Here is a 24,641-nt window from a genome sequence, read left to right on the forward strand (position 1 = left end):
ATGGAGGCCAAACGTGCCAGCGCTTGCCCAAGCCGTGCAAAGCGCACTCCTCGGGACAGCCGCGTGCAACGGGCTGACTGGGCCAGGGCCCGCCAGGGAGCATCATCCGAGAGGGACTCCCCGGAGTAACTTGCGCGTCGCCTGAACTGGCTGCCGCGGAGTGTCGCCCCTTGCCCGGCGGGGTCTGCTCCCCCCCGGACTTGCTTCCTCCGGGCCGTCAAACTGCCCCCGGGGCGGCTTCCCACCGCGAGGCCCGCAGGCGCTGGCGCGCTGCTGCAGGGAAGCGCTCGTGCCTGGGGGCCTCCCGAGCCCAGCGCCGGGGCGGCGACTTTCAAGAGGACGTGCGCGGCGGCGGCCTCCGGGCTCGGCCCGAGCGCTGGGCTGGCCCGGCCGGCCCGGGAGGGCGGCGCCGCCTCCGGCCGCCCTCCCCGGGCTCCCCCGTCCGGCGCGCAGAGCAGCAGCCCGCAGCGGCCGGGCCGGCCAGCCGGCGCCCCGAGGGCCCTCCGCGGCAGGCCCCGCCACCCCGCGCGCCGGCCGCGCGCCCCTCCCGCCGCGACGCCGAGCCGCGGAGGAGGCGGCCTGGGGGCGGCGCCCGGCGGCCCATTGGCCGGCGCGCGGGCGCGGGCCTCGCCGGGGGGGCGGAAGGGGCGGCCCTTGGGCGGGAGCGCTTCCGGCTGCTCGCGACGCGGCGCTGAGCGCGAGGCTGCGCGGGACGCTGGGCCGCGCCGCGCCGCCCGAAGACATGGTGAGGGCCGGGGGGCGGCCGGGGGGCGGCCGGGGGGCGGCCGGGGGGCGGCCTCCCCCTCCCTCCCCCCCCCGCTCACGCCTCCCTCCCCCCGCAGGTGCTGCTGCACGTGCTGTTCGAGCACGCGGCCGGCTACGCGCTCTTCGCCCTCAAGCCGGTGGAGGAGGTCGGGCTGCTCCTGCCTCAGGTGAGCGCGCGCCCCCGCGGCGCTGCCCGCCCGGACCAGGCGGCTCGGGCCCGCGGCGCGCCCCCGCCAGGCTCCGCCGTGGACGAGGCCACGTGCGCGACCCGCTTCTCGCCGCACCCTGGGCCCGCGGGCGCCGCCCGGGCCCGCCGGGCTGCGCGGAGCGGGGCGCGCGGGCCTCCGCCAGGTGCCCTTCTGGGCCCGGCGCGACTTCCGGCGCGCCGTCGGGGCGCTCGCATGCGAGTAACCCCCGCCCCGGCCCGGCCCGCGGGCGGTCTTGCAGGTGGAGGAGAGCGTGCTGAACCTCGGCAAGTTCCTCTCCGTGGTCAAACTCGTCGCCTTTTCCCCGTTCAAGTCCGCCCAGAGTGCCTTGGAAAACATCAACGCCATCTCCGAGGGTGAGCAGAGCCTGGATCCCTGGCCGACTGGGGACGGGGGTCCCTGGGACTCCTTCCGGCTCCCGCCCTCCTGACCCTTTCCTTTCTCCTTTGGGTCAGGGGTTCTCCATGAGGATCTTCGGCTCCTGCTCGAGACCAACCTGCCAGCGAAAAAGAAGAAAGCCCTTGTCGGGGTCAGTGATGCCAAAATTGGGGCTGCCATCCAGGAAGAGTTGGGCTACCAGTGTCAGACCGGGGGAGTGGTTGCTGAGATTGCCCGAGGTGAGGCTGCAAGGACAGTGATTGGAATAGGGGAGGGTGTTTCTTGGAAGCCTGAGCAGGGGTCTCCAGAGAGCTCTCATCTGCCCAGTGAGGCTGGCTTAGGCGGGATCGGAGAGGCGGTGTCATTTTCAGGCTGTAGGAGGGCCCATTCTTGCCTTTTTCTGCTGCCCTGCAGGTATCCGGCTGCACTTCCACAATTTGATCAAGGGTTTGACAGCTCAGTCTGCCTCCAAGGCCCAGCTGGGACTTGGGCATAGCTATTCCCGAGCCAAAGTGAAATTCAACGTGAACCGGGTGGACAACATGATCATACAGTCAATCAGCCTCTTGGACCAGCTGGACAAAGATATCAACACCTTTTCCATGCGGGTCCGGTGCGTGTGTCAGATTGCCCTATAGGTACCTGATGTTGCTTCCCGTGGATCCTGTGGTGACAGGATCCTCCTGTCTCCCCATGCTTACCACAGGCAGCTTGCATACAAATGCTGACTGTATAGAAGTGGGAGATAGAGAATCAGTGACCCTGCAGACACCTCAGCCAGGCTGCCTCTCACCTGGACTGTATTGTAAGCAAGGGCACAAATCTTTATCTGTAGAAAGAAAGAGGCTCTACTGGTACTTGAGCCTTTTAAAAACCTGCGGCTTTGTTAAGTCTCTGGTTGGAAGGGCTGCAGCTGTTCTGTTCTCCTGTTTGTGAAAACAAGGTGGTGATGGCCCTCTTGCCCCTAGCTCCGCTGTCTTTTTCTTCTTTCTGCAGAGAGTGGTATGGATATCACTTTCCAGAGCTGATCAAAATTGTGAGCGACAACTATACCTACTGCCGCCTGGCCAAGCTCATTGGGAACCGGAAGGATCTGAGTGAGGAGAACTTGGAGGGGTTGGAAGAAGTCGTCATGGACAGCGCCAAGGCCCAGGCGATCCTGGAGGCCTCCCGCTCCTCCATGGGTCAGTGGTAGTGGAGAGAATGGAAGGCATAGCACTCTTGCCTTGCCTAGAGGGGACGGACATGCTGCTTGGTCAACCGATGGCATGCAGAGGGACAATTTCTGCTGAGGGGTTGGTGGAGGTTAGGTTCACTAGGCTTTATTGGGTCAGGTTAGAATCGGAAGAAGTGGCAATAGGGTATATGGGCATTTGGGGCATGTGTAGGGTAGCGCAGTGGTTTAAGAGCCAGTGTAGACTATTGTATGGGTTGAGTGATTTTCCCAAGGCTATGTGCTTTCTGCTTTTGCTCCGTTTTTGTAAGTGGGTATGTGGCTTGTCTCATGGGGTGAATGAGAGTGAGTGGCAATTTACAGATTTTAGACAGCCCAGGAAAGTGAACTTGAGGCGCCTTTGGAGTTTCCTAGAGTTGGCTCCTCATTTCAAATGTGGTTGTTGATAGCTGTATCGAGACGCTTTGCCCTCTGCCTGCCTGCAGCTTTCTTTGCGGGAGCCAGACGAAGGTTCACTGGCTGTTGGGCACGCCTAGCAGCAGGAGAGGGTTGCCTCCTTTTTGCCCTGTTCTCAGTGTTCTCTTTCTTCTCTCCCCTTCCCCGGTTCCTTGCAGGGATGGATATCTCTCCCATTGACCTCATCAACATCGAGAGCTTCTCCAGTCGAGTCATCTCTCTATCAGAGTACCGCAAAGGCCTGCAGGAGTATCTCCGCTCCAAGATGAGCCAGGTGGCTCCCAGCCTCTCAGCCCTGATTGGAGAAGTGGTGAGTGGGGGAAGAGGATGGCAAGGGTTGGAGGCAGGCAGGAATCCTGAAGTCCTCCCTGGCTACAGATATGATGTACTCCGTGAATCTGTCAATCCACTGAGTTCTCCCTGCTGACACCCACTCACTGCTGATCTGTGCCAGAGAGAGGAGGGGAGGGGCTCATGCTGTGAGCGGAGTGGGCTGGAGTGGTGCCAGGGAGGCGGAGAGGACAGTGCCACAGATGAGGTGATTTGGCCAGGCTGATGTTTTAGACTGGGGGCTAGGTGGGTCCACCAAGCCACAGGACCCAGCAGTAGGAGGCTCTGTGCTCTTGCAAGGCCCAGTAGGGGGTACTGTTGCTCTGAGTGCAGTAGTTGGTCTTGTGGCCTACATCTATGCCGTAATTGGTTGCGCTGTCTGTGCTGCATAATACACTCTGTCCTCTGCCTGCAGGTGGGTGCCCGCCTCATCTCTCATGCTGGCAGCCTCACCAATCTGGCCAAATATCCAGCCTCCACAGTGCAGATCCTGGGTGCAGAGAAGGCCCTCTTCAGGTACAGCTGCAGGGCGGCCGCAGTGATGGCAGGCTGCTGGGGTGCTGGGCTTGACATGCTTGCTAGACGCTGTCAGTCACGTGCATGACAGACTGGCCCCCCGCCTCTGAGCGGCCCCTCGAGGCACTCCCTTCCCCCTTGACCTGGCAGGTTAGCTGATACTGGGTTGGGATGTATGGAAGCTGGTGGAAGAGGGGTTGGAGCCATGGCTGGTGGGAGGTGTGAAGCGGGAGGGCCTTGCTGGTGGTGGTGGCAGGGCTCTAGCCCTGTGCCGGTGTGTGCTGTCTTAATGAACCTTACTTTTCCTGTGTTGCAGGGCCTTGAAGACCCGGGGCAATACCCCCAAATACGGCTTGATATTTCACTCTACTTTTATTGGGCGGGCAGCTGCCAAGAACAAGGGGCGCATCTCCCGCTATCTGGCCAACAAGTGCACCATTGCGTCCCGCATTGACTGCTTCTCAGGTGAGGTCTCGGATCTGGTCAGGGCATCCTTGCTCCCTGCGTTAGAGCGGGCACAACGCTTTGCCATGATGGTTACATTTTTCGTCAACAGCATTTCACGCAGTGAATGGTGATGCATCAGGTCTGAGCAAAGCCTGCCATACCTGGGTGGAGGGTAACTTGCTGCTTCCCTTCTTGGCATTGGGGACTTCGGCCGTTCTGGCACAGGTGGCCTCAGCCTTCCTCATGCCCGCCTTTCCTCTGCAGAGGTCCCAACGTGTGTCTTTGGAGACAAGTTACGAGAGCAGGTAGAGGAGCGCCTGGCCTTTTATGAGACTGGGGAGCCCCCTCGCAAGAACCTCGATGTCATGAGGGAGGCTGCTGTGGAGGTGAGTGATGGGAGTGGGGCGTGTGTTTAGCCCACTTGCCCCGCTGTGACTGTTGAGCTGTTGGATGTGATGAGAACTCTTGAGCCCGCCCACCCTCCTGTGGAGGCCAAAGCTGATGCAGTGAGCCTGATCCAGCAAGTGCCTGTCAGAGGTGGGGGGGCCAAGGGGTTGAGCGCGGAGCTGCTGCTGGCAAAGGCCCTCTCCCCTCCACAGGCAACCGAAGTGGCTGCTGAGATCAAGAAGAAGTTGGAGAAGAAAGAGAAGAAAAAACGGAAGCGTGAGAAGAAGCGCCTAGAGGCGCCGGCGGCGGCAGGAGAGATGGAGAACTCTGTGCTCGAGATGACGGCAGAGGTAACGTTGCTTTTGGCAGTCCAGGATGGGATCAGAAGGGAATTGCTGGATATCTTCAAGCCGGGTAGCTGGGCAGGCTTGCATGAAAGGCAAAAACTATTTCATTGGCTACAAGAAGGAATTGGAGCTGTTCTTTCCTGTTTGTGGCTTCTTAAAGGTTTCAGCAATTACAGCTATTGATGGGTCATGATGATGACTCCTGTAGTTTCGCTTCCTGTGGCGTGGCGTGGCGTGGCATGGCAGCATGCCCCCTTCACACACACACCCTCTCTCACACCAGGAAAACGAGGCTGAGCCCAAAAAGAAGAAAAAGAGAAAGCACCAAGAGGTGGAGGAGGAAGAGTTGGAGCCAGCCGAGAATGGCTTGGAGCAAGGAGAAGCCTCACCCAAGAAGAAGAAAAAGAAGCTGGCTGTTCTGGAGACTGCCCAACAAAAGGTGAAAAGGACAAAAAAGAAAAAGGCCAGAATGGAGAAGGAGGACGACGACTAACGTGCAGGAATCCAGTCCAGTAATTGCCAGCCTGAGACAGAGGGCTGCTTCCATTGTGGATGGTTTTTTAAGAACTGAGTTCTGGGACATGCTCTTTGCTCTCTGTCTAGCACTTTCACGGCAGCTGAGTGCAGCCCAGGTTGGCGCGCAAGTGGACAGAATGGCTGTCTGGGATCTGGGGCAGAGTTTTCAGTCCCTTTGCGCAAGGGCTTTAGCGCTCAGAGTGGGAATGCTGGAGATGGCTTGCCTGCTGTGTGAGGCAGGAGCCCGCACTGGAGAAGTGTGGGCTATGAAGGAGCCATTCAGCAAACTCCTACGCTGCCCCACCAGTAGGTGGAGGTTAGCGACAGAAGCAGGGGCTTGTAAATTGAATTTTTTGTGTACTTAACCTGCCAGTAACAATAAATTGTACTTCCTTTTTATAGCGGCTCCTCCCCTTTCATTCAACTGTTCCACCAGCCTTTTTGGGGGGTGTAGAAGCAGTAGGTGAGCAGAATGCAGGTGGATTAGTGACCAAGAATAAAATGGGCTCTGCCCTAGCTCTGTTCAACCTTGAAAGGGGGCAGGGCGCAGAGGATGTCGGCACGCCCTGCTGTGGTGCTGCTAAGTTCTGAGGAATGGAGTCTGACCCTTGGCCAAGAGCTGATGCTTTCAGAACTCAAGCGGGCTCCCTTTCTTGCTGCTTCTGAGGCACTCCGTGACTTGCTGGCCAGGCACTGCCACACGGGGACTAGAGGCTGGCTGTGGCCAAGGCTGTGTGTAGTGATGCAACCAGAGGGGGCCGGGGGGCATTAGTGCTTCAGACACCTACTTGCAAGCTTCCTATGGGCTGGGGGTCTTGTCATCTTCCTTGACTTGTTGTTGTTCAGTCGTTCAGTCGTGTCCAACTCTTCGTGACCCCATGGACCATAGCACGCCAGGCCTTCCTGTCCTGCGCTCTCTCCCGGAGCGTGCTCAAGTCCATATTCATTGCATCCGTGATGCTATCTAGCCATCTCATCCTCTGCCGTCCCCTTCTCCTTTTGCCTTCGGTCTTTCCCAGCATCAGGGTCTTTTCCAGGGAGTTTTCTCTTCGCATTAGGTGGCCAAAATATTGGAGCTTCAGCTTCAGTCTCTGTCCTTCCAATGAGCACTCAGGGTTGGTTTCCTTTAGGATTGACTGATTTGACCTCCTTGCAGTCCAGGGGACTCGTAAGAGTCTTCTCCAGCACCACAGTTCGAAAGCATCAATTCTTCGGCGCTCAGCCTTCCTTATAGTCCAGCTCTCACAGCCATACATTACTACTGGGAAAACCATAGCTTTGATTAGACGGACCTTTGTCGGCAAGCTGATGTCTCTGCTTCTTACTATGCTGTCTAGGTTGGCCATAGCTTTCCTCCCAAGGAGCAAGCGTCTTTTAATTTCATGGCTACAGTCACCGTCTGCGGTGATCTTGGAGCCCAAGAAAGTAAAATCTGTCACTGCTTCCATTTCTTCCCCTTCTATATGCCAGGAAGTGATGGGGCCAGATGCCATGATCTTAGTTTTTTTAATGTTGAGTTTCAAACCAGCTTTTGCACTCTCCTCTTTCACCCTCAACAAGAGGCTCTTTAGATCCTCTTCGCTTTCTGCCATTAGGGTGGTATCGTCTGCATATCGGAGGTTGTTGATAATTCTCCCAGCAATCTTAATTCCGACCTCTGATTCATCCAACCCGGCATTTCTCATGATGTACTCTGCATATAAGTTAAATAAGCAGGGTGACAATATGCAGCCTTGTCGTACGCCTTTCCCAATTTTGAACCACTCGGTTGTTCCATGTCTGGTTCTTACTGTTGCTTCTTGACCCTCGTACAGGTTTCTCAGGAGACAGGTAAGGTGGTCTGGTACTCCCATCACTTTAAGAATTTGCCACAGTTCGTTGTGATCCACACAATCAAAGGCTTTAGCGTAGTCAATGAAGCAGAAATAGACGTTTTTCTGGAATTCTCTTGCTTTCTCCATGATGCAGCGAATGTTGGCGATTTGATCTCTAGTTCCTCTGCCTCTTCGAAACCCAGCTTGTACTTCCGGTCGTTCTCGGTTCACATACTGCTGAAGCCTAGCTTGTAGGATTTTGAGCATCACCTTGCTGGCATGTGAAATGAGCGCAATTGTGCGGTAGTTTGAACACTCTTTGGCGTTGCCCTTCTTTGGAATTGGAATGTAAACTGACCTTTTCCAGTATTGTGGCCACTGTTGAGTGTTCCAGATTTGTTGGCATATTGAATGCAGCACTTTAACAGCATCATCTTTTAGGATTTTAAATAGCTCGGCTGGAATACTGTCATCTCCGCTAGCTTTGTTGTTACTAATGCTTCCTAAGGCCCACTTGACTTCACTCTCGAGGATGTCCGGCTCAAGTTCAGTGACCGCACTATCATGGCTATCAGGGACATTCACATCTTTCCTGTATAGTTCTTCTGTGTATTCTTGCCACCTCTTCTTAATCTCATCTGCTTCTATTAGGTCCCTGCCTTCTTTGTCCTTTATCATGCCCGTCTTTGCACAAAACGTTCCCTTAAGATCTCCAATTTTCTTGAAGAGATCTCTAGTCTTTCCCATTCTGTTGTTTTCCTCGATTTCTTTGCATTGTTCATTTAAGAAGGCCTTCTTGTCTCTCCTTGCTATTCTCTGGAACTCTGCATTCAGTTGGGTATATCTTCCCCTTTCTCCCTTGCTTTTCGCTTCCCTTCTTTCCTCAGCTACTTGTAAAGCCTCATCAGACAGCCACTTGGCTTTCTTGCATTTCTTTTTCTTTGGGATGGATTTCGTTGCTGCCTCCTGAACAATGTTACGGACCTCCGTCCATAGTTCCTCAGGCACTCTGTCTATCAGGTCTAATCCCTGAAATCTATTCCTCACCTCCACTGTATATTCATCAGGGATATGATTTAGGTTATACCTGAACGGTTTAGTGGTTTTCCCTACGTTCTTCAATTTAAGCCGAAATTTGCAAGAAGCAGCTCATGATCTGAGCCACAGTCAGCTCCAGGTCTTGTTTTTACTGACTGTATGGAGCTTCTCCATCTTTGGCTGCAAAGGACATAATCAGTCTGATTTCGATACTGACCATCTGGTGAGGTCCATGTGTAGAGTCGCCTCTTGTGCTGTTGGAAAAGAGTGTTTGCTATGATCAGCATGTTCTCTTGGCAAAACTCTATTAGCTTTTGTCCTGCTTCATTTTGTACACCAAGGCCATGCCTGCCTGTTATCCCGGTGATTTCTTGACTTTCTACTTTAGCATTCCAATCCCCTATGATGAAGAGGACATCTTTTTTTGGTGTTAGTTCTAGAAGGTGTTGTAGGTCTTCATAGAACCGATCAACCTCAGCTTCTTCGGCCTCAGTGGTTGGGGCATAGACTTGAATTACTGTGATGTTGAATGGTTTGCCTTGGATTCGTACTGAGATCATTCTATCATTTTTAAGATTGTACCCCAGTACTGCTTTTCCCACCCTTTTGTTGACTATGAGTGCTACTCCATTTCTTCGAAGGGATTCTTGCCCACAATAGTAGATATGATGGTCACCTGAATTAAATTCGCCCATGCCTGTCCATTTGAGTTCGCTGATTCCCAAGATGTCGATGTTCAATCTTGCCATCTCATGTTTGACCACCTCCAGCTTACCTTGATTCATTGATCTGACATTCCAGGTTCCTAAACAATATTGTTCTTTACAGCATCGGATTTTCTTTTCACCACCAGACACACATCCACAGCTGAGTGTCTTTTCGGGTTTGGCCCAGCCGCTTCACTCTTTCTGGCGCTACTTGGAAATACCCTCTGCTCTTCCCCAGTAGCATATTGGACACCTTCCGACCTGAGGGGCTCATCTTCCGGCGTCATCTCTTTTAGCCTTGTGATACGTTCCATGGGGTTTTCTTGGCAAGAATACTGGAGTGGGTTGCCATTTCCTTCTCCAGTGGACCACATTTTGTCAGAACTCTCTGCCATGACCTGTCCGTCTTGGGTGGCCCTGCACGGCATAGCTTATGGCTTCACTGAGTTACGCAAGCCCCTTCACCACAACAAGGCAGTGATCCATGAAGGGGCTTCCTTGACTACAGTTAGTTTTTATTCACCAAGGGGAGCCAGGTAAAGCTGCAGGTTTGCATGATGATAAAATGAGGCCCCAGAACAACTAAAGGGAGTTGTGTGGTGATGGTGTTTGATCATCTCACAGTAGCAAATGTGGCTCCCCACCAAGACAGAATAGAGCCTGCAGCACACCTTGAACATGAACTTGCTTAGATAACTTTCTGCACATGCTCGAGTAGCTCATGGGCAGGGACTACCTAGCAGATTCCAGGATACAACATAACCTCTTTGTGCTTGCAGTTGCCAGACCTACACCTGGAAACCTTCCCATGCTGCTTGGAGGACCGGGTAAGCCCCTCTCCCCCGCTCTACCAATGCTTACAGGCTACTGGATACAGCTGAAAGTTCGGGGAAAGGATTTGAGCTTTTCCCTTTCTAATCTCACCTGTCCTAAAGCTTATGAGGGAGCCTGTCCTTAGGATAAACATGGGTCTTGTGGGTCAGTCCTGGGCTCACTGGAGGAAAGCTGGGATATAATGGTGAGAGATGTATGGGGTGCTCCCTTCAGGAATGCAGGTGGGGGAAATGGCTCTTCCACACCCACTTATGAAGTCCAAGACACAGCTATTGTCTGCAGAAGAACACAGAGCAGCTTGTTTTTATTTGTGCAAGGGACAGCTGGGGCACCTGAACAGCCTTGGTTATGATAAAGTAGCAAACACAAGCAAAATGCCTGGAGTCAGTTCCTGTGTGCACGCACGCACCCGGCCAGCATTTCTTGGCTTCTACTCCACGAGGGCTGTGATCACAGCACGAGTGAAGTCATGGGATGTGGAGTAGCCACCCATGTCTGGTGTACGCACCTGCAAAGAGGGGAGGAAAGGAAGTATAATACACTACCTTTGTAAAATTCAAAGTGATTGCACTAATTACAAAAAGCCCTTAAAATTTACATTGTTTTTAGCTACCTTAAAAGTGTTCTGACGTTTAAAACTTTAAAAGTATTGCCAAAAAAAGGACTTTACTTCCCTCCTGAACTCTAGTAAGGCTCTGTAATGTCTGCAGAGGGTCACTTGGGAGTAGCTGAAAAATCACAACACCCTCCTCCCCCCACAAAGCCTAGACTGACTGGCAGAAAAGGAGGCAAAGGTGCCATCAAGACAACAGAGCAAAAAGCAAGCGCAGAGATGATGATGAATGATTTTGTTTAAAAAAATTACACCATGAGAGATGAACAGAGCATGACCTGGAGCCCTAAACCTGGGGGGGGGGGGGGGCGTTCATCCTGTTGTATAGCACGATTAGAGCACTCCCTGCTGCATCAAGCCAAAGGTCCAGCATCCTATCTTGCTGGGGGCAGGCAGATGCCTCTAGGAAGCCCACAAGCAGGGTACGAGCACAATAGCCCCTTCTGCTTGTGGGATTCAGAGGCCTCCTGTCTCAGACACTGGACGGAATACCGAGCTGTTACGTCCAATGGCCACTGATAGCCTTTTCCTCCATGAACTTGTCTAATCCTGCTTAAAAGCCATTTGTTAGCAGCCATGGCCACGTCATGTGGCAGCACGTTCCACAGCGCATGGGCTGTATGTACAAAAGACTTAGTCCTAAATCCACTGCAAATCAATTTCACTGGCTGACCCAGCATTCTGAGAAAAATGTGTATTCTCTTTCTCTACTCCACAGACCACTTTATATCTCTCTACCATGGCCCTTGGTTGCCATTTTTCTAAAGTAAAAAGCCCCAAATATTCTTCCTTGTAGGAAGTTCCCTGATCATTCTGGCTGCCCTTTTCTGCATCTTGCCCAACTCTACACTATCCTTTTAGAATGCACTCCTATGGTCACTAGACACCGTCTAGACAGCCATAGGATTTTTCGGCTCTGGAAACCAAGGTCATCCAACCTCGGCTTCCAGGAACTGCTCTCCACATTCCCTTGTAGCCGCCATGGTTCTTCCCACACCATCATCTCCGTGTTTGAAAACAGAGCACAGAGACAGGGTAAAAGGGGTGGTCCTGGGGGGCAGAGACCGCAAAAGCTGCTTTAGACAGCTTCCCATCAGGTCTCCAGGACTGTTCCCTCCCCTCCTCGAACATGCACGTATAGCCATAAATGCGGGGTGCAGAGGAGAGATCCCCTCTGTGCGCCATCCGCCCTGCATTGAATAGTCAATAGCCTCCGATTTCGGACGCTACCGGCCATCTCAGTAGGAATGCATCCTTAAAGATGCAATGACCAGATGTCTCTGCGGTCCTATTCTAGCATGCAATTTGCCTTTTTTCACTGCTGCTACTCGCTGGGTTGTATTTATATGTGATCTCCTACCATGACTCCATCACCACCAGCTCAGATCCCACAAGTGTAAATGTGAGGTTATAAGTTTTGCCACAGTGCACATCACTTTGCACTTATTGGCAATGAACCATATTTGCCATTTTGCTGCCCACTCACCCAGTTGAGAGAGGTCCCTTTGGAGCTCTTCACAGTCTGCTTGTTTTCAGCATCCTGAATAATTTGATGTCATCTGCAAGTTTGGCCATCTCACCTCTGACTCCTGATCAATTATGAACAAATGAAATATCACCAGTCCCAGTACAGCTTATCAGGCAACTCTTCTTTTACTTTCTTCTGTTACGAGGAACTGTTCATTTATCCCACACTGCTTCCTGTTCTTAACAGTTCCCAATTGCCAAGTTTAACCAAGAACCTTTGGTGAGGGATATCATCAAATGCTTTTTGGAAGTTCAACTATGTAACACCTACCAGATCATCCCATCCATATAACTGTTGATGCCCTCAATGAACTCCCAGTGGTGCGTGAGGCAGGACTTTCCTTCGCAGAAGCCATGCCGATTCTTCCTTAACAACACCTGTTCTTCTTTATGTTGAGAACAATGGCTTTAATAGTAGTTTCCACCAGTTAGATCAGCATTTTCCTGGCTATTTTCAAGTCCTCTTGCTAGGCTGATTTTAGGGACAAGTTGCACATTTCAGTTAGATCCTCTTTTGATGTCTGAGCTCTTTAAGAACTCCCAAGTGGCCATTTAGGCCCAGTAGTATTAATTTTAGGTTCATCAGTAAGTTGAAGAATTTCATTCCCTTTATTTGATTCAGTTCTTTCATCTCGGTCTCTCTCTCTCTCTCTCTGGAAAAACAGGTCAAAGGACAGGTATCTCTGCACTGAAAACATTCATTTTACTTCTCTGTAATTTCCCTATCCTGCTTCAGTGGCCCTTTCACTCCTGTGTCATCTTAACAGTCAACTAGTTCCCCAGCTGGTTTCCTATTTCTGAGATATTTAAAGAAGTCTGTACTGTCAAACCTTAATAGTTTTAGCAATATTCTTCTTAAAGCTGTTACTCCTTGCCCTGTGCTTCTTTTTTCTCAGCGAGAACATGGCTTGGTCGTAGCATGAGAAGAGGGAGTCCATGCTGAAGCCAAGGGGCTCCTGCCTGTTCAATAGGGTGATTACACAGTCAAAGGAATGAACAAGGAAAAGAACATGAGGGTGGAGAGATGGAAAGTTCAGCCTTGGGCCTATTCGGTTTGAGATGGTGACAAAACATCCAAGCAGAAATAGCAGAGACAGCTGAAGATGTGCAATCGGATGGGGGGGTAGTTCTGAGGTACAGCGAGACGATACTGAAAGCCTTAAGGTTTGAAGAGGTAACCCAAGAACAGCAACAAAACCCCAGATGTGAAGAGAAAGGCAGTGAAGGCAACACGGGATAAAGGCCGTGTCTGAAGAAAGCGTCCTCAGACCAAGAGGATAACAGCTGCCAGTCAACTGCAAGTGTCCCTTTCTTGGGCAAGGAGTTAGTGCGAGTGGCTACCAGCCATTTCCAAGTACTACTGCATGAAACAGATTATCTGGATTCTAGCTCAGTTTTGAACTGAAACAACCTTGGGCACCTTGATGGATGACCTGCACCAGGAGACTGATAGGGTACGTAGCCCTCTTTTGACAACTAGATCTCTCACCGGCGTTAGGTACCATCAGCCACAGTATCCTTTTGAGTAGGTTCTCTCAGTTGATTGGAGGCACCGTTTTTGATGGTTCTGCTCTTACTGATGGCACTTATGCTACGGGATCCCTCTGGAATCCACTCTGTCCCCCACATTCAACATTTCCGTGAAGCCACTCATGGATATGCTGACAACACCCAGCTGTCTTTTCCGGATGAGGCAAAAGAAATGTTGATCGGTGTTTGGAAGCAGTAACAGACTGGATAAGGGTCAATAAACTGAAAATCAGTCCTAACAGGATGGAGGTTCTGTTGCTGAGAGTTCGTCTGCCAAGAGCAGTTATGTTCAGCCGGTTCCAGAGAGGAATGCACTGCTTAAAGGATCACATGCACAGTCCAGGACTGTTTCTAGATTCATCCTTATCACTTGAACCTCATGTAGGTCCTTCATGTCACTGAGGCTATCAGTTGAGGCTGTTAAGCCAAGTGGGACCCCTCCTGGACAGAGACAGCCTGGCCACAGATATCCATGCCCTGGTGACCTCTAGGTTGAACTACTGCAAGATGCTTTACATGGGGCTGCCACTGAAGACCGTTTGGAAACTACAGCTAGACTGCTAACAGGGGCCAGGCCAAGAGATTGTACCTCGCCTGTCTTGAAACAACGCTACTGGTGCCCAGGTTTCTCCACCATGTCTCCCCTCACTTGGCTTTCTTCTAAGCTAAACAGTCCCTTACCCTCTTTTTCTCCAAGCTAAACAATCCCAGCTGTTCCAACCTCCTCACATACAGGAGATGCTCCAGCCCTTTGATCATTTTAGTTGCCCCTTTCTGCACTTTTTCCAGCTCTACAATATCACTTTTTAGGTGTGGTGACCAGAACTGTACACTGCTCCATAAGTTTGTATAAAGACAATATGATATTGGCAGTTTTATTCTAAGTTCCCTTCCTAATTATGCCTAACACGGAGCTTGCCTTTTTTACGTGGCCACACACTGGGTCAACATTTTCATCAAGCTGTCCCCAAGATCTCTTTCTTGGTTGGTCACCACTAGCTCAGATCCCATCTGGTTATACTTGGAAGTTGGAATTTTTTGCCTCAGCATGCATCACTTTACACTTGTTGACACTGAACCACATTTGCCATTTGGATGCCCATTCTCCCAAGTTGGAGAGATCCTTTTGGATCAACTCACAATCGCTTTTTGTTTAGCTACCCTAAATAATTTGATGCCACCGGCCTGGCCACTTCAGTGCCCACTCCTAATTCCAGATCGTTTATGAACAAGTTGAAAGGCATTGGTCCCAATACAGATCCCTGTGGGACCCCACTATTTACTTCCCTCCATTGGGAGAATTTACCATTTCTTCCTCCTCTCTGCTTTCTGTTCTTTAACCAGTTACTGATCCATAAGGACCTCTCCTCTTATTCCATGACAGCTAAATTTGCTCAGGAGTCTTTGGTGAAGGACTTTGTCAAAAGCCTTTTGGAAGTCTAAGTAAACAATGTCTACCAGATCACCCCTGCCCACATGTTTATTGTAGGGATGGCAGAGAATTACGCCACGGATCTCGGGGAGGCCAAATGCCAGTGCATTCGGCCCCCCAAAATCTGTGGCGGAACGGCCTGCCACCCCCCCGGATCCCCCCAGGACGAGACTTACCTGGGGCGGAACTTCCGGGCGGCAGCGACTCCGGCGGCTGGTCTTCCGACTGGCTGCCGCTGCTGCCATTTGCAGTTGTTTTTTTTTACACAGACGTGATAGGCTACGTAAGTTTTTACGTAGCCTAAAACGTCTGGGTAAAAAAAAAAAAAAAGGCGTACGGAAATGGCGGCGGCTACAGCCGCCGCCATTTGCGTTCCTTGTTTTTGGCAGTCTTAGTATACGTAAATAATTACGTAGACTAAGACGGCGAAAATAAGGGGAACGCAAATAGCATCCACTACGCTATTTGCGTTCCCCCTATTTTCGCCGTCATAGTCTACGTAAATATTTACGTAGATTAAGACGGCCAAAAAGAAGGAACGCAAATGGCAGCAGCCATAGCCACCGCCATTTGCGTATGCGGGTTTTTTGTTTTTACCCAGAGCCCTCCGCAGCCGGAAATCCGGCCGTGGACGGCTGACCTGGCTGGGCCTGGCCGGCTGCTCCGTGGAGCACAGCCAGCCGCGGAGGATTCCGGGGGGGAGGAACGGAGCGCCTCCCCCCCCACCATCAGCATAATCCGCGAAAGGTGAGTGATTTTCGTACATCCCTAGTTTATTGACACTCTCAAAGAACTCTAAAAGGTTAGTGAAACAGGACTTACCTTTGGGGAAGCCGTGTTGATTCTTTTTCAGCAGGGCTTGTCCTTCTATATGCTTACTAATTTTATCTTTAATGCTTTCAACCAATGCACCTGGAACAGATGTTAAGCTAACCGGCCTGTAATTTCCCAGATCCCCCTTGGATCCCTTTTTAAAAATTGGTGGCACATTGGCCATCTTCCAGTCCTTTGATCCAGAGGCCGATCTTAGGGATATGCTGCATATTTTGGTTAGATCAGTAATTTCATATTTGAATTAAGAACTCTAGGATGGATACCGTCTGGGCCCAGTGATTTATTCACTTTGTCAATAAGGTTGAGAACTTCCTTTTGTCACCATTGATTTGCTTCAGTTCATCAGACTCTCTTCCTGAAAACATCAGTTCAGGCACAGGTATCTGTCCTATATCATCTGCAGTGAAGACAGATGAAAGAATTCATTCAGCTTCTCTGCAATCTCCTTGTCCTCCTTTAGTACTCCTTTAACTCTAATGTCATACAGTGGTCCACCTGTCTCCCTAGCTGGCTTCCTGCTTCTGATATATTTAAATAATTCTTTATTGTTGGCCTTGATATTGTTAGCGATATGCTCTTCAAAATGCTTTTTGCATCTCTCATTGACTGTTTGCATTGCCTTTGTGCACACTTGTGCTCCCTTTGTTTTCCTCGCTTGGGCAAGACTTCCATTTTCTGAAGGAAGCCCTGTTTTCTCTAATAGCTCTCTTGACACTGCTTGTTAACCATGCTGGTGACCTCTTGGCCTTGGTGCTACCTTTCCTAACCTGTGGCATACATTTTAGCTGAGCTTCTGTTACAGTGGTTTTGAGTAACCTCCAAGCAGTTTGAAGGGATTAACCCACTTGACTCCCCCTTTCAACTTCCTTATCAGTTCCCTTATTTTAGAGAGATTTCCTCTTTTGAAGTAAAATGTGACTGTGTCGGACTTCCTAGGCAATTTTCCATTGAATCAGATAGCACCCTAGTCACTGTTTCCAATTGGCTCAACACTTACATCTCACACCAAGTCCTGGACGACACCACTTAGGATTAAATCCAGGGTCACCTCCCCTCTGGTCGGTTCCATGACCAACTGTTCTAGACAGGGCACAGTCATTTAGGACATCGAGAAATTTAAACCTCCTTGTTGTGACTGGAATATGCAGTCACCCAGTCAATGTGGGGGTAATTGAAATTGCCCATTATTATAACATGTCCTCGTTTGGAGGCCTCCGATTTCGTTTTCCATCTGAAGGTCACCCTGAGCATTGTGGTCTGGGAGATGATAGCGCCTTCTCAGTGGTGGCTCCTAACCTTTGGAATAACCTCCTGGCAACTGCATTGCTGGAGAAGACTCTTACGAGTCCCCTGGACTGCAAGGAGGTCAAATCAGTCCCATCCTAAAGGAAATCAACCCTGAGTGCTCATTGGAAGGACAGAGACTGAAGCTGAAGCTCAAATATTTTGGCCACCTAATGCGAAGAGAAAACTCTCTGGAAAAGACCCTGATGCTGGGAAAGACTGAAGACAAAAGGAGAAGGGGACGGCAGAGGATGAGATGGCTAGATAGCATCACCGATGCAATGAATATGGACTTGAGCACGCTCCGGGAGAGAGCACAGGACAGGAAGGCCTGGCGTGCTATGGTCCATGGGGTCACGAAGAGTCGGATACGACTGAACGACTGAACAACAACAAACCGCATTACAAATCATTTAGGTGCCAGGGAAAGACATTTCCATTATTCAAGGTGTTTAAGAATGCTAATTGTAGAATTTAAGTTAGAGCAGTTTAGATTTTACCATCTAATTAACTAGACTACTGCTGTTTCAGTTTGTACCTTGAGTGCCATTTTCTTGGTAGAAAAGCAGGGTACAAATCAAATACATATTTTTTATTGTTCCTTGCCACTTTGTTAGTCGCTCTGGAAGCATAAATGTATGTTGAAGGTGGGGGATATAATTTATTTACATAAAATGGAATGGAGAGTAAGGCGCTGCAGCAACTTCCATTTTATGGCCTTATAGGCTGACAGTGTTCAAGAACACAAAGGAAGTTCTGAAGAGGGGAAGCGAGAGAAGGCTGTCCCGTACTCCCGCTTGACAGACTAGGCAGTGAGACTCGAGGGAGGGGGGCTTGGGCCAGCCCTCAGGAGCTGCTCCCCAGAGCTTTCAGAGCCGTTCTGCACAGTGCCGGCGCACGGGCAGGCAGCCTTTCACGGCAGGTGCTCCACAGGCCTCTGCCAGGGACGGCTCAGGCGCACAGGGATCACCCTTGACTATGACCTGCTGGGCTCCCAGACGAAGTTCCTCAGTGATGCTGGGGCACAGGAGAACAGCCAGGCCAGGCTTGACCACCGAATGCCAGAGAGAGAGGAACCATGCCGGGGTCCAGGGCTGCAGACCAAATGCAGTGTCCAGGTCAATCCCTAACGCCGAGAACCTCTGCCCAGTGAGAGCCCCCTAGGCGGCCAGCATGAGAAGCCGCACTGGCTCCTCGTCTGTCTGTGCCACAATGGTCCCGGTCAGCCAGCTGTTGGCAAGCTGATTGGAACAGAGCAGAAATCTAAACTTCAGAATCAGAAACATTCTGGAGGAGGTTGCTCCTGCCTGGAGCTATTCTACATGTAGAGTTTGGAGTTACGGGGCCCAGGTCACTCCTCTCTGGCCTAAACAAGTGGAAACCCCAGGAATCAGATACTCACAGCACCAGAGGGGGAGCAGGGTTGATGCGGAAAATCCTTACAAGTTTATTCAAAATCAGTATGGAATATGATCACAAAGGATTGCACAGGATTCCCTGCCCACACCCCAATTCTCTGAGTCATGCCTACACCTAGACAGCAAGCTGCCAGCAACGTCTGCCACCTGGACTCCAGAGATCTGCCCCAGCTCCAGAAACAAGGCAACCCACATGACTGATGGCCTAACTCTCTCCCCACCCCCCCATCCCCTTGTGCACTGTTCCACTCCCACCACAGCCAGGTACTCATGATCTGTACTTCCACAGGCTGGCCTCTGCTCAAAAAGGGCCATTTCCAGACACTGATTCTACAAGGGATCACGGTTGCTGTGAAAGTTTTTCTTTACCAGTCAACTATAAACACTCGAGCTGGATGGCACCCCCCCCTCGCACCCTCTCTTGCGTATCAGAACAGCGGGAGCCAAGGCAGCCAGCCGACCTAGAGGCACCCTCAGGATGGAGCAGGCAGGGCAGAGTTTCCTGGAAAGGTCGCAGAGCAGCCTGCTCAGCTCTGCTAAAAGGGGGCTCCTGCCAGGAACACACACATATCCCACCCTTGAACGGGGCCGGGGCCAGGACCAGCCTGGGCTTCAGTGGGAAGGATGGGGCCTGCTGCCGCCGCCACCACCAAGGGAGAAGGAAATCTGCAGAGGGGAAGGAAAGAGGCAAGGTACACAGCTCAGTCCCAGCCTCTCATAGCACCAGTTGCCATGCTTGTGTAGGGGGGAGGGGGCTTGCAGCAGCAACGGCACTCCCACCAGGCCAAATGGATGCTCTCTCAACCACAGCTGGCCTGCAAAGAAACTGCCTGGGGGACACAGTGGCTGTAATGGTTCCCAGGCAAAAGGCACATGAGAGTCTCTTGATCTCAGAACCATCCACAAGGCAGGCTGATCATGCCCAAACACACCTTGCTCTCAGGGACAGCACCCCAGCCTCCATAGCAGGCTTCTTGGCAGGGCCCCGGCTGAAGGGACGTGGGAAGAACTGGAAAGGTAGGGCGGGGAGAAAGACCTTCCTTCTGCAGTGGGGGCTGGCCAGCTCCAGCTGTGAGATAGAAGGCAGCTGAGGCCAGAACCTCTGCTGGGACAGGCAGCCAAGAGGGCTCTGTGGAACCTGCAGCCTGGGCGCATCAGAATGGGGGGGAGCAGAGCCGTATCCAGGGGCAGCCTGAGCCCTAGACACCGTAGTGGGGGTGCAGGTGATCAATCACAGACTTGACGAAGTCAGAGGTGGTAGAATAACCGCCCATGTCCCGCGTCCGCACCTATAATCCAACACAGGGAAGGGGGGAAAAAAGTGGCTGTGAGCAGAGGGACAAGAGGCACACGGCGAGGGAGGAGACAAGCAGTCACCCCCAGGGTGACACGCAGGCACTCAGACACGTGTCCCTGGGCAAGGGCAGACAGGCCCCGACGGCACGTCGCCAGTGGCCAGCAGGAGCCACAGGAACTGGGGAAGAGGCACGAGTGCCCGCTGGCATCCCCGTCTCGCGGGAGCGAGCAGCCGCAGTGGTTGGCTGCAGAAGGCTCCGCCTCCATTGGCCTGACACTTCCCCCCACCCCCGCCCCTCTGCGGGGGGCCTGTCAGCTGGACATGGAGGGAGGGAGGGAGGCGCAGCATGAGTGAGAGTGAAGCAGAGACTGGCTCAGAGCAGCGCAAACAGGGGCAGGCAGCTGGCAGGTTGATCCTCACCTTGCCGACTTTGATCACCTTCCTCACGGCGTCTGAGATCATGGCAGAGTGATATTCCAGGCTGGTCAGGAGCATAGGAGAGACGGGCTTTACGAGGTGAAGGTGCCCGCCCTTTGGCTTCACCTTCACAACCACCCCGCGAGGCCTACAAGGCTAAGAGGCAGCACCTGGTCCAAGCCCACAGGGAGTTGCTTCAAGGACAGGGCCGTCTCCCAGCACTCCCACCACCCACCCTGCTGCTTCCAGCCCAGCCCAGCCCCCTGGAGAAAAGGGGAACTCACTTGAGATGTCGCAGCATGTTGGCAGCCGAGAGCAACATGGCAGTGGGGTTGGCAATATTCCTCCCCACAGCTTGGGCGAAAGGGTGGCGGGCACCCTGGAGAGGGACAGACAAGAGAAGCACCCTCAGAAGCCTTGTGCGCTCCAGCCCCCGCAGAGGAGAGGGAGAGCAGAGGCCCAGGGGGCAGCACCAGCAGCCTCAGGGAGCCGCCAGGCCCCGTCCAACTCCTCACCATCTCAAAGACGGCATACTCTGCACTGTAGCTTTCTCCAGGGACCACGCCAGCCCCGCCCACCAGGCCGGCTGCCAGGTTGTCAATGATGTTGCCGTACAAGTTGGGCATGACCAAGACATCGAACTGGTAGGGGTTTTGCACGAGCTGAAAGAAACACACCAACTCAGTATCTCAGCACAAGTTGAATCAGGGTGGGGGGCTCCTGCCCAGGGTCACAGAATGCCTGCACAGCCACCCCCATGCCTTTCACCAAAGTGAGTCCCAACAGGTGTCCCTAGCCACAGCTGCAAGACGCACTTTTTGCATGCAGTTAGTCCCAAGGACACAGACTGCCTTGGATTTTTTAAAAAGCAGTCTAGAAATATTTTTAAATCAATGAACAACATTTTGCAGCACTTGTTAGAACATAAGGATGGCCATACCGGATAAAACCAAAGGGCCAGCCAGTCGAACGTTCTCTTCCCATGGTGGCCAACTAAGATGGCCCGATGGGAAGCCCACAGGCAGGTCAGCAGTGCGATAGCACCCTCCCCACTCATGTTCCCCAGCCACTGGTGTACACAAGTAGACTGCCTCTGACGCTGTCAGAAACGTATAGCCAACAGGACAAGTAGCTACTGATAGTCTTCCCCTCCATGAATGCATCCAATCCCCTTTTAAAGCCATCCAAATTGGTGGCCATCACTACGTCTTGTGCTAGCCAATCCCAGAGTTCAGCTATGCGCTGTGTGAGGAAGCCCTTCCTTTCATCTGTCCTGAATCTCCCACCAATCAGCTTCATGGGAGGACCCTGGGTTCTAGTATTTATGAGGGAGAGAGAACTACTTCTCTCTAGCCCTGTTCTCCACATGCCAAGCCAGGGGCCCTCAGTCAGCAGCCTGTGATGACTGAAATCTGGACTACAACCACCAGTTGCCCTGGTTGGGTGGGGTCCTTGGAAAGGAAAACCTTGTGTCCGCTTATTATTTAGTGCTGCTCAGAATCAACATCTAAGATCATTCTAAGCACACTGCTTGAGCCACCCTGAGCACTATTTTCATAAATAAGTGTAATAAATAAATAACATGGCAAGTAGGACCTAGATGAGAAGCACGTTGAACTGGTGCTGTAGAGAATATGTGCGAGAGTCCCTGCTCCAATTATGATGTTAGCAAACACATTAAACTCCACTTGTCTCCAGCTAGTCTGATATCGTCTGTGCAGGGAGGAGAGTGCATGTAGCCTGGTGGCTAAGAGGCTGAGCTGTGAACCAGAAGTGCCCCATTCCAATCTGGCCCTCATCCTGAACTCACTGGCTGGTCTTAAGTAAGCCAATCTATTTCAGTCTCTCCATCTGTAATATGGAGATAATACTGGCCTACCTTATAGGGTTGTTGTAAGAATTACCAATATGATGTATGTGAAGAACTTTTGACACTCCAACATCTTATGTATTACTATTATTATTATTACTACTAGGACTGCCACTTAATTAAAAACATTTTAGTTGATTTGAGTGTATACGTTTTAGTGGATTCAATCTACATAAGTTTACATTAGGATAAAAAAAGACTTCTGAGGCAAAAAGCATTCTTGTTTTCAGGAAGTTTGCACATATTGCAGGAGCCACCTTCTTAGAAGTGTGCATGCGTGTCCTTGTTTTAAACCAAGCTTCAACAGAGACCTTTAAGCAGAGGCTGGATGGCCACCTATCAGGGATCCTGCAGTGCTGGATTTCCTGTATTGGTGATGGACTAGATGGCCTTTGGGATCCCTTCCAACTCTTATGCTTCTATGATCTCCTAGGGGGTTACAGAGCAACAGTCTTTGGGGGCTATGTCTTGCTGTGGAAATGCAACTAGACAGACCACCACATGCACGTGATAGGGAAATCACTGGACCTGGAACACCAGTCTGGAAGTGGATTGCCCGATTTAGAGCTGACTTCTTTTTCTGCAGTAGCAAAAGACACCACAGACTTTTATGCTAACATTTAGATTTCTTTTCATAAGTAATCTTCCTTTCCATTTTCTCCAGGCAGCCAAGGCAAGGGGCTGCAAGCCAGAGCAAATCTTAGGGGCCCTGGACCATGTTACAGGAGTGAAAGCCATCTCTGCCACAATGGTGACAGAGCCACCAACCAACTCTCTGCCTGCTTTGCAACCTGTACCAATCTGCCTCCTCGACCGGGCTGCCTCCCCAAAGCTTCTTATCCTCTTTGTTTAAGGAACTTATCACATCCAGGAGGGAAGCAGGGGACACAAACGTACACTGGGGCTGACCTACCTACCTGCATGCAGCAGTTGTCTATGATCATGGTGTCAAACTTGACCTTGGGGTACAACTCAGCCACCTCTTCACAGCAGCGCAAGAAGAGCCCATCACCCAGCTTCCTAAGAGAAAGACACACACACACACTTGTGGCAGTTTCACAGACCGGGCACTGTCCAGAGGCTGAATATGCAAAACGGGAACAGGTTAAAAAGAGAGAGGCTGCAGGCAACAGGCAGAAACAGAGGCAGCAGCTGGCCGGTTGTCCCACAGCACCATGTACTGAGAAGCAACTCAAGACCATCTGTTAGTACTGCATATTGAGTGAATGCCCAGAAATAACATGGCCTCAGCCCAGAAGAGCTACAGTCTAAGTTAGATGGACAAGACGGGGAGATCCTGGATGAACACAGCAGCAGAGGCAAGAGGGAAGGCAGCAGAGTCCAGGGCTGTTATTCTGAAGCCCTACCTATGTTGATGGCACCATATATCAATAACAGCAGAGGAAAAGGCAAGGCCAGCAGCTGTGCTGAGAACGTAGCGCTCGGAGGAGGAGGGGGAGCAGCCCTCTGAAAGGGATTGGGAGGGTGCTTTAGTCTCAGAAACAGGAATGGGCAAGGGGGGCAAAGATCTGTTACTGCTCCCCTCCCATGACATGCAATAGAAGTACTGCTCCAAAATAAACTAAAAAGCTCCCCCCCCCCCCCGCTGCACAAGAGCCTTCGGGGCTCCTGTGGGATCCCTCTTTTCCCCACCCCACCGTCCAAGGATTCCAAATTCTTCTTTCCCAGTTTTCAAAGGAACAGGAATAAGGAAAGATATTCTAAGTTCTGTAAACGAAAAGATCGAGAACAATCAAGCAAATTCAGTGTACATTAATGCAAAGCGATTTAGCTTATGTCAATACCAGAACTTGCTACTTTATGCACAGAATTGGGGGGGGGGGGGGGAACGACCAGGGATGCCTATTTCAGTGCTCCATTCGGGATTATTCACAGACCCTCTGCCTTGTCTCATATGCTCCAGAGGCTGGTGCTTCCAACTGAGCTTCCGTAACTTCAAAATGAACATTTTCCTAGCACCACCAGAAAATGTTTGTGCGCTTTTGGCTATCTCAGGCATGCATCTCCTTCAGCCACTATCAAAGACTCATGGGCTAAGAGTTCCAGCAACCAGACGCCTCACCAAGGAAGGTGGCTGGCATTCAAGGCAGCCAAAGCTCAAGAGGGAGGGGATGAGCCAGCACCAAGCAAACCCAAGGTAGGCAGGAGCAGCTGGCAAAGATATAAGGAGAGAGCAGCCCCGAGGATGGTGTGGCAGGGATGGCCCCAGAAGCAAGAGCCCTCCCTTCCCCCTCCTCCCCAGCTGCTTTCCCACTCACATAATGTTGGCTTTGTGCACAGCTGTGACCTTGGAGCGCCCCTTCTTGGTGGCAAAATCAAAGGCAAACTTGGCAATGCGCTGCGATTTCGCCCGAGTGATGATCTTCAGGCACTCAATGACACCCTTGGCACTCTGAACACAGAAAGAAGCACAAGCCACGCAGCCATGTGAACACTTGCTCCAGCAAGCTGGATCCTACTCCCTGAACCCAAGACTCACCCAG

General features: G+C 51.7%; 2 protein-coding genes and 2 non-coding genes across 14 annotated transcripts in view; 3 read left to right on the top strand and 1 right to left on the bottom strand.

Annotated features, from left to right (window-relative positions):
- On the top strand, positions 1-14,166 carry LOC146343501 (nucleolar protein 56-like). The gene is made up of 15 exons (XM_084857017.1): positions 1-125; positions 280-745; positions 843-932; positions 1,213-1,327; positions 1,427-1,588; positions 1,764-1,962; positions 2,346-2,533; positions 3,138-3,289; positions 3,725-3,825; positions 4,142-4,290; positions 4,537-4,658; positions 4,872-5,009; positions 5,290-5,445; positions 9,861-9,908; positions 12,952-14,166. The coding sequence occupies exons 1-15, from the start codon at positions 1-3 to the stop codon at positions 12,976-12,978; spliced, it is 2,238 nt and encodes a 745-aa protein (XP_084713143.1). The 3' UTR covers positions 12,979-14,166.
- On the top strand, positions 2,034-2,172 carry LOC146343502 (small nucleolar RNA SNORA51). The gene has a single exon (XR_014792743.1). It is a non-coding gene; the product is annotated as a small nucleolar RNA SNORA51 (small nucleolar RNA).
- LOC146343503 (small nucleolar RNA SNORD56) lies at positions 4,351-4,421 on the top strand. Its single transcript, XR_014792736.1, has one exon. It is a non-coding gene; the product is annotated as a small nucleolar RNA SNORD56 (small nucleolar RNA).
- The window catches only part of IDH3B (isocitrate dehydrogenase (NAD(+)) 3 non-catalytic subunit beta), a 21,169-nt gene continuing 6,728 nt past the window's right edge, over positions 10,201-24,641 (bottom strand). For 4 of the 11 annotated variants that reach the window (XM_084855140.1, XM_084855137.1, XM_084855136.1 and 1 more), the window contains 5 exons: positions 24,417-24,550; positions 23,055-23,157; positions 20,783-20,929; positions 20,552-20,646; positions 19,863-20,331 (listed from right to left, as the gene is read on the bottom strand). In XM_084855140.1, the coding sequence (XP_084711266.1) occupies positions 19,953-20,331; positions 20,552-20,646; positions 20,783-20,929; positions 23,055-23,157; positions 24,417-24,550 (858 nt within the window). In that variant the 3' untranslated portion in view covers positions 19,863-19,952. Of the gene's footprint in view, positions 10,424-17,713; positions 19,843-19,862; positions 20,332-20,551; positions 20,647-20,782; positions 20,930-23,050; positions 23,158-24,416; positions 24,551-24,641 lie in introns of those variants that run through there. The other 7 variants (XM_084855142.1, XM_084855141.1, XM_084855139.1 and 4 more) reach the window with 4 other exon arrangements.

Source organism: Heloderma suspectum, chromosome 5 (genome assembly GCF_057233095.1).
Source record: "Heloderma suspectum isolate Gila_16-S chromosome 5, 16-S_ref, whole genome shotgun sequence".
NCBI lineage: Eukaryota > Metazoa > Chordata > Lepidosauria > Squamata > Helodermatidae > Heloderma > Heloderma suspectum.

Excerpts from the sequence above, each read along its gene's own strand:
- LOC146343501 (XM_084857017.1), top strand. The coding sequence starts at position 1 with ATGGAGGCCAAACGTGCCAGCGCTTGCCCAAGCCGTGCAAAGCGCACT. Across the intron at positions 3,826-4,141 it reads GCAGAGAAGGCCCTCTTCAG|GGCCTTGAAGACCCGGGGCA; the intron begins GTACAGCTGCAG and ends CCTGTGTTGCAG. Across the intron at positions 9,909-12,951 it reads CATGCTGCTTGGAGGACCGG|CGAGAACATGGCTTGGTCGT; the intron begins GTAAGCCCCTCT and ends CTTTTTTCTCAG.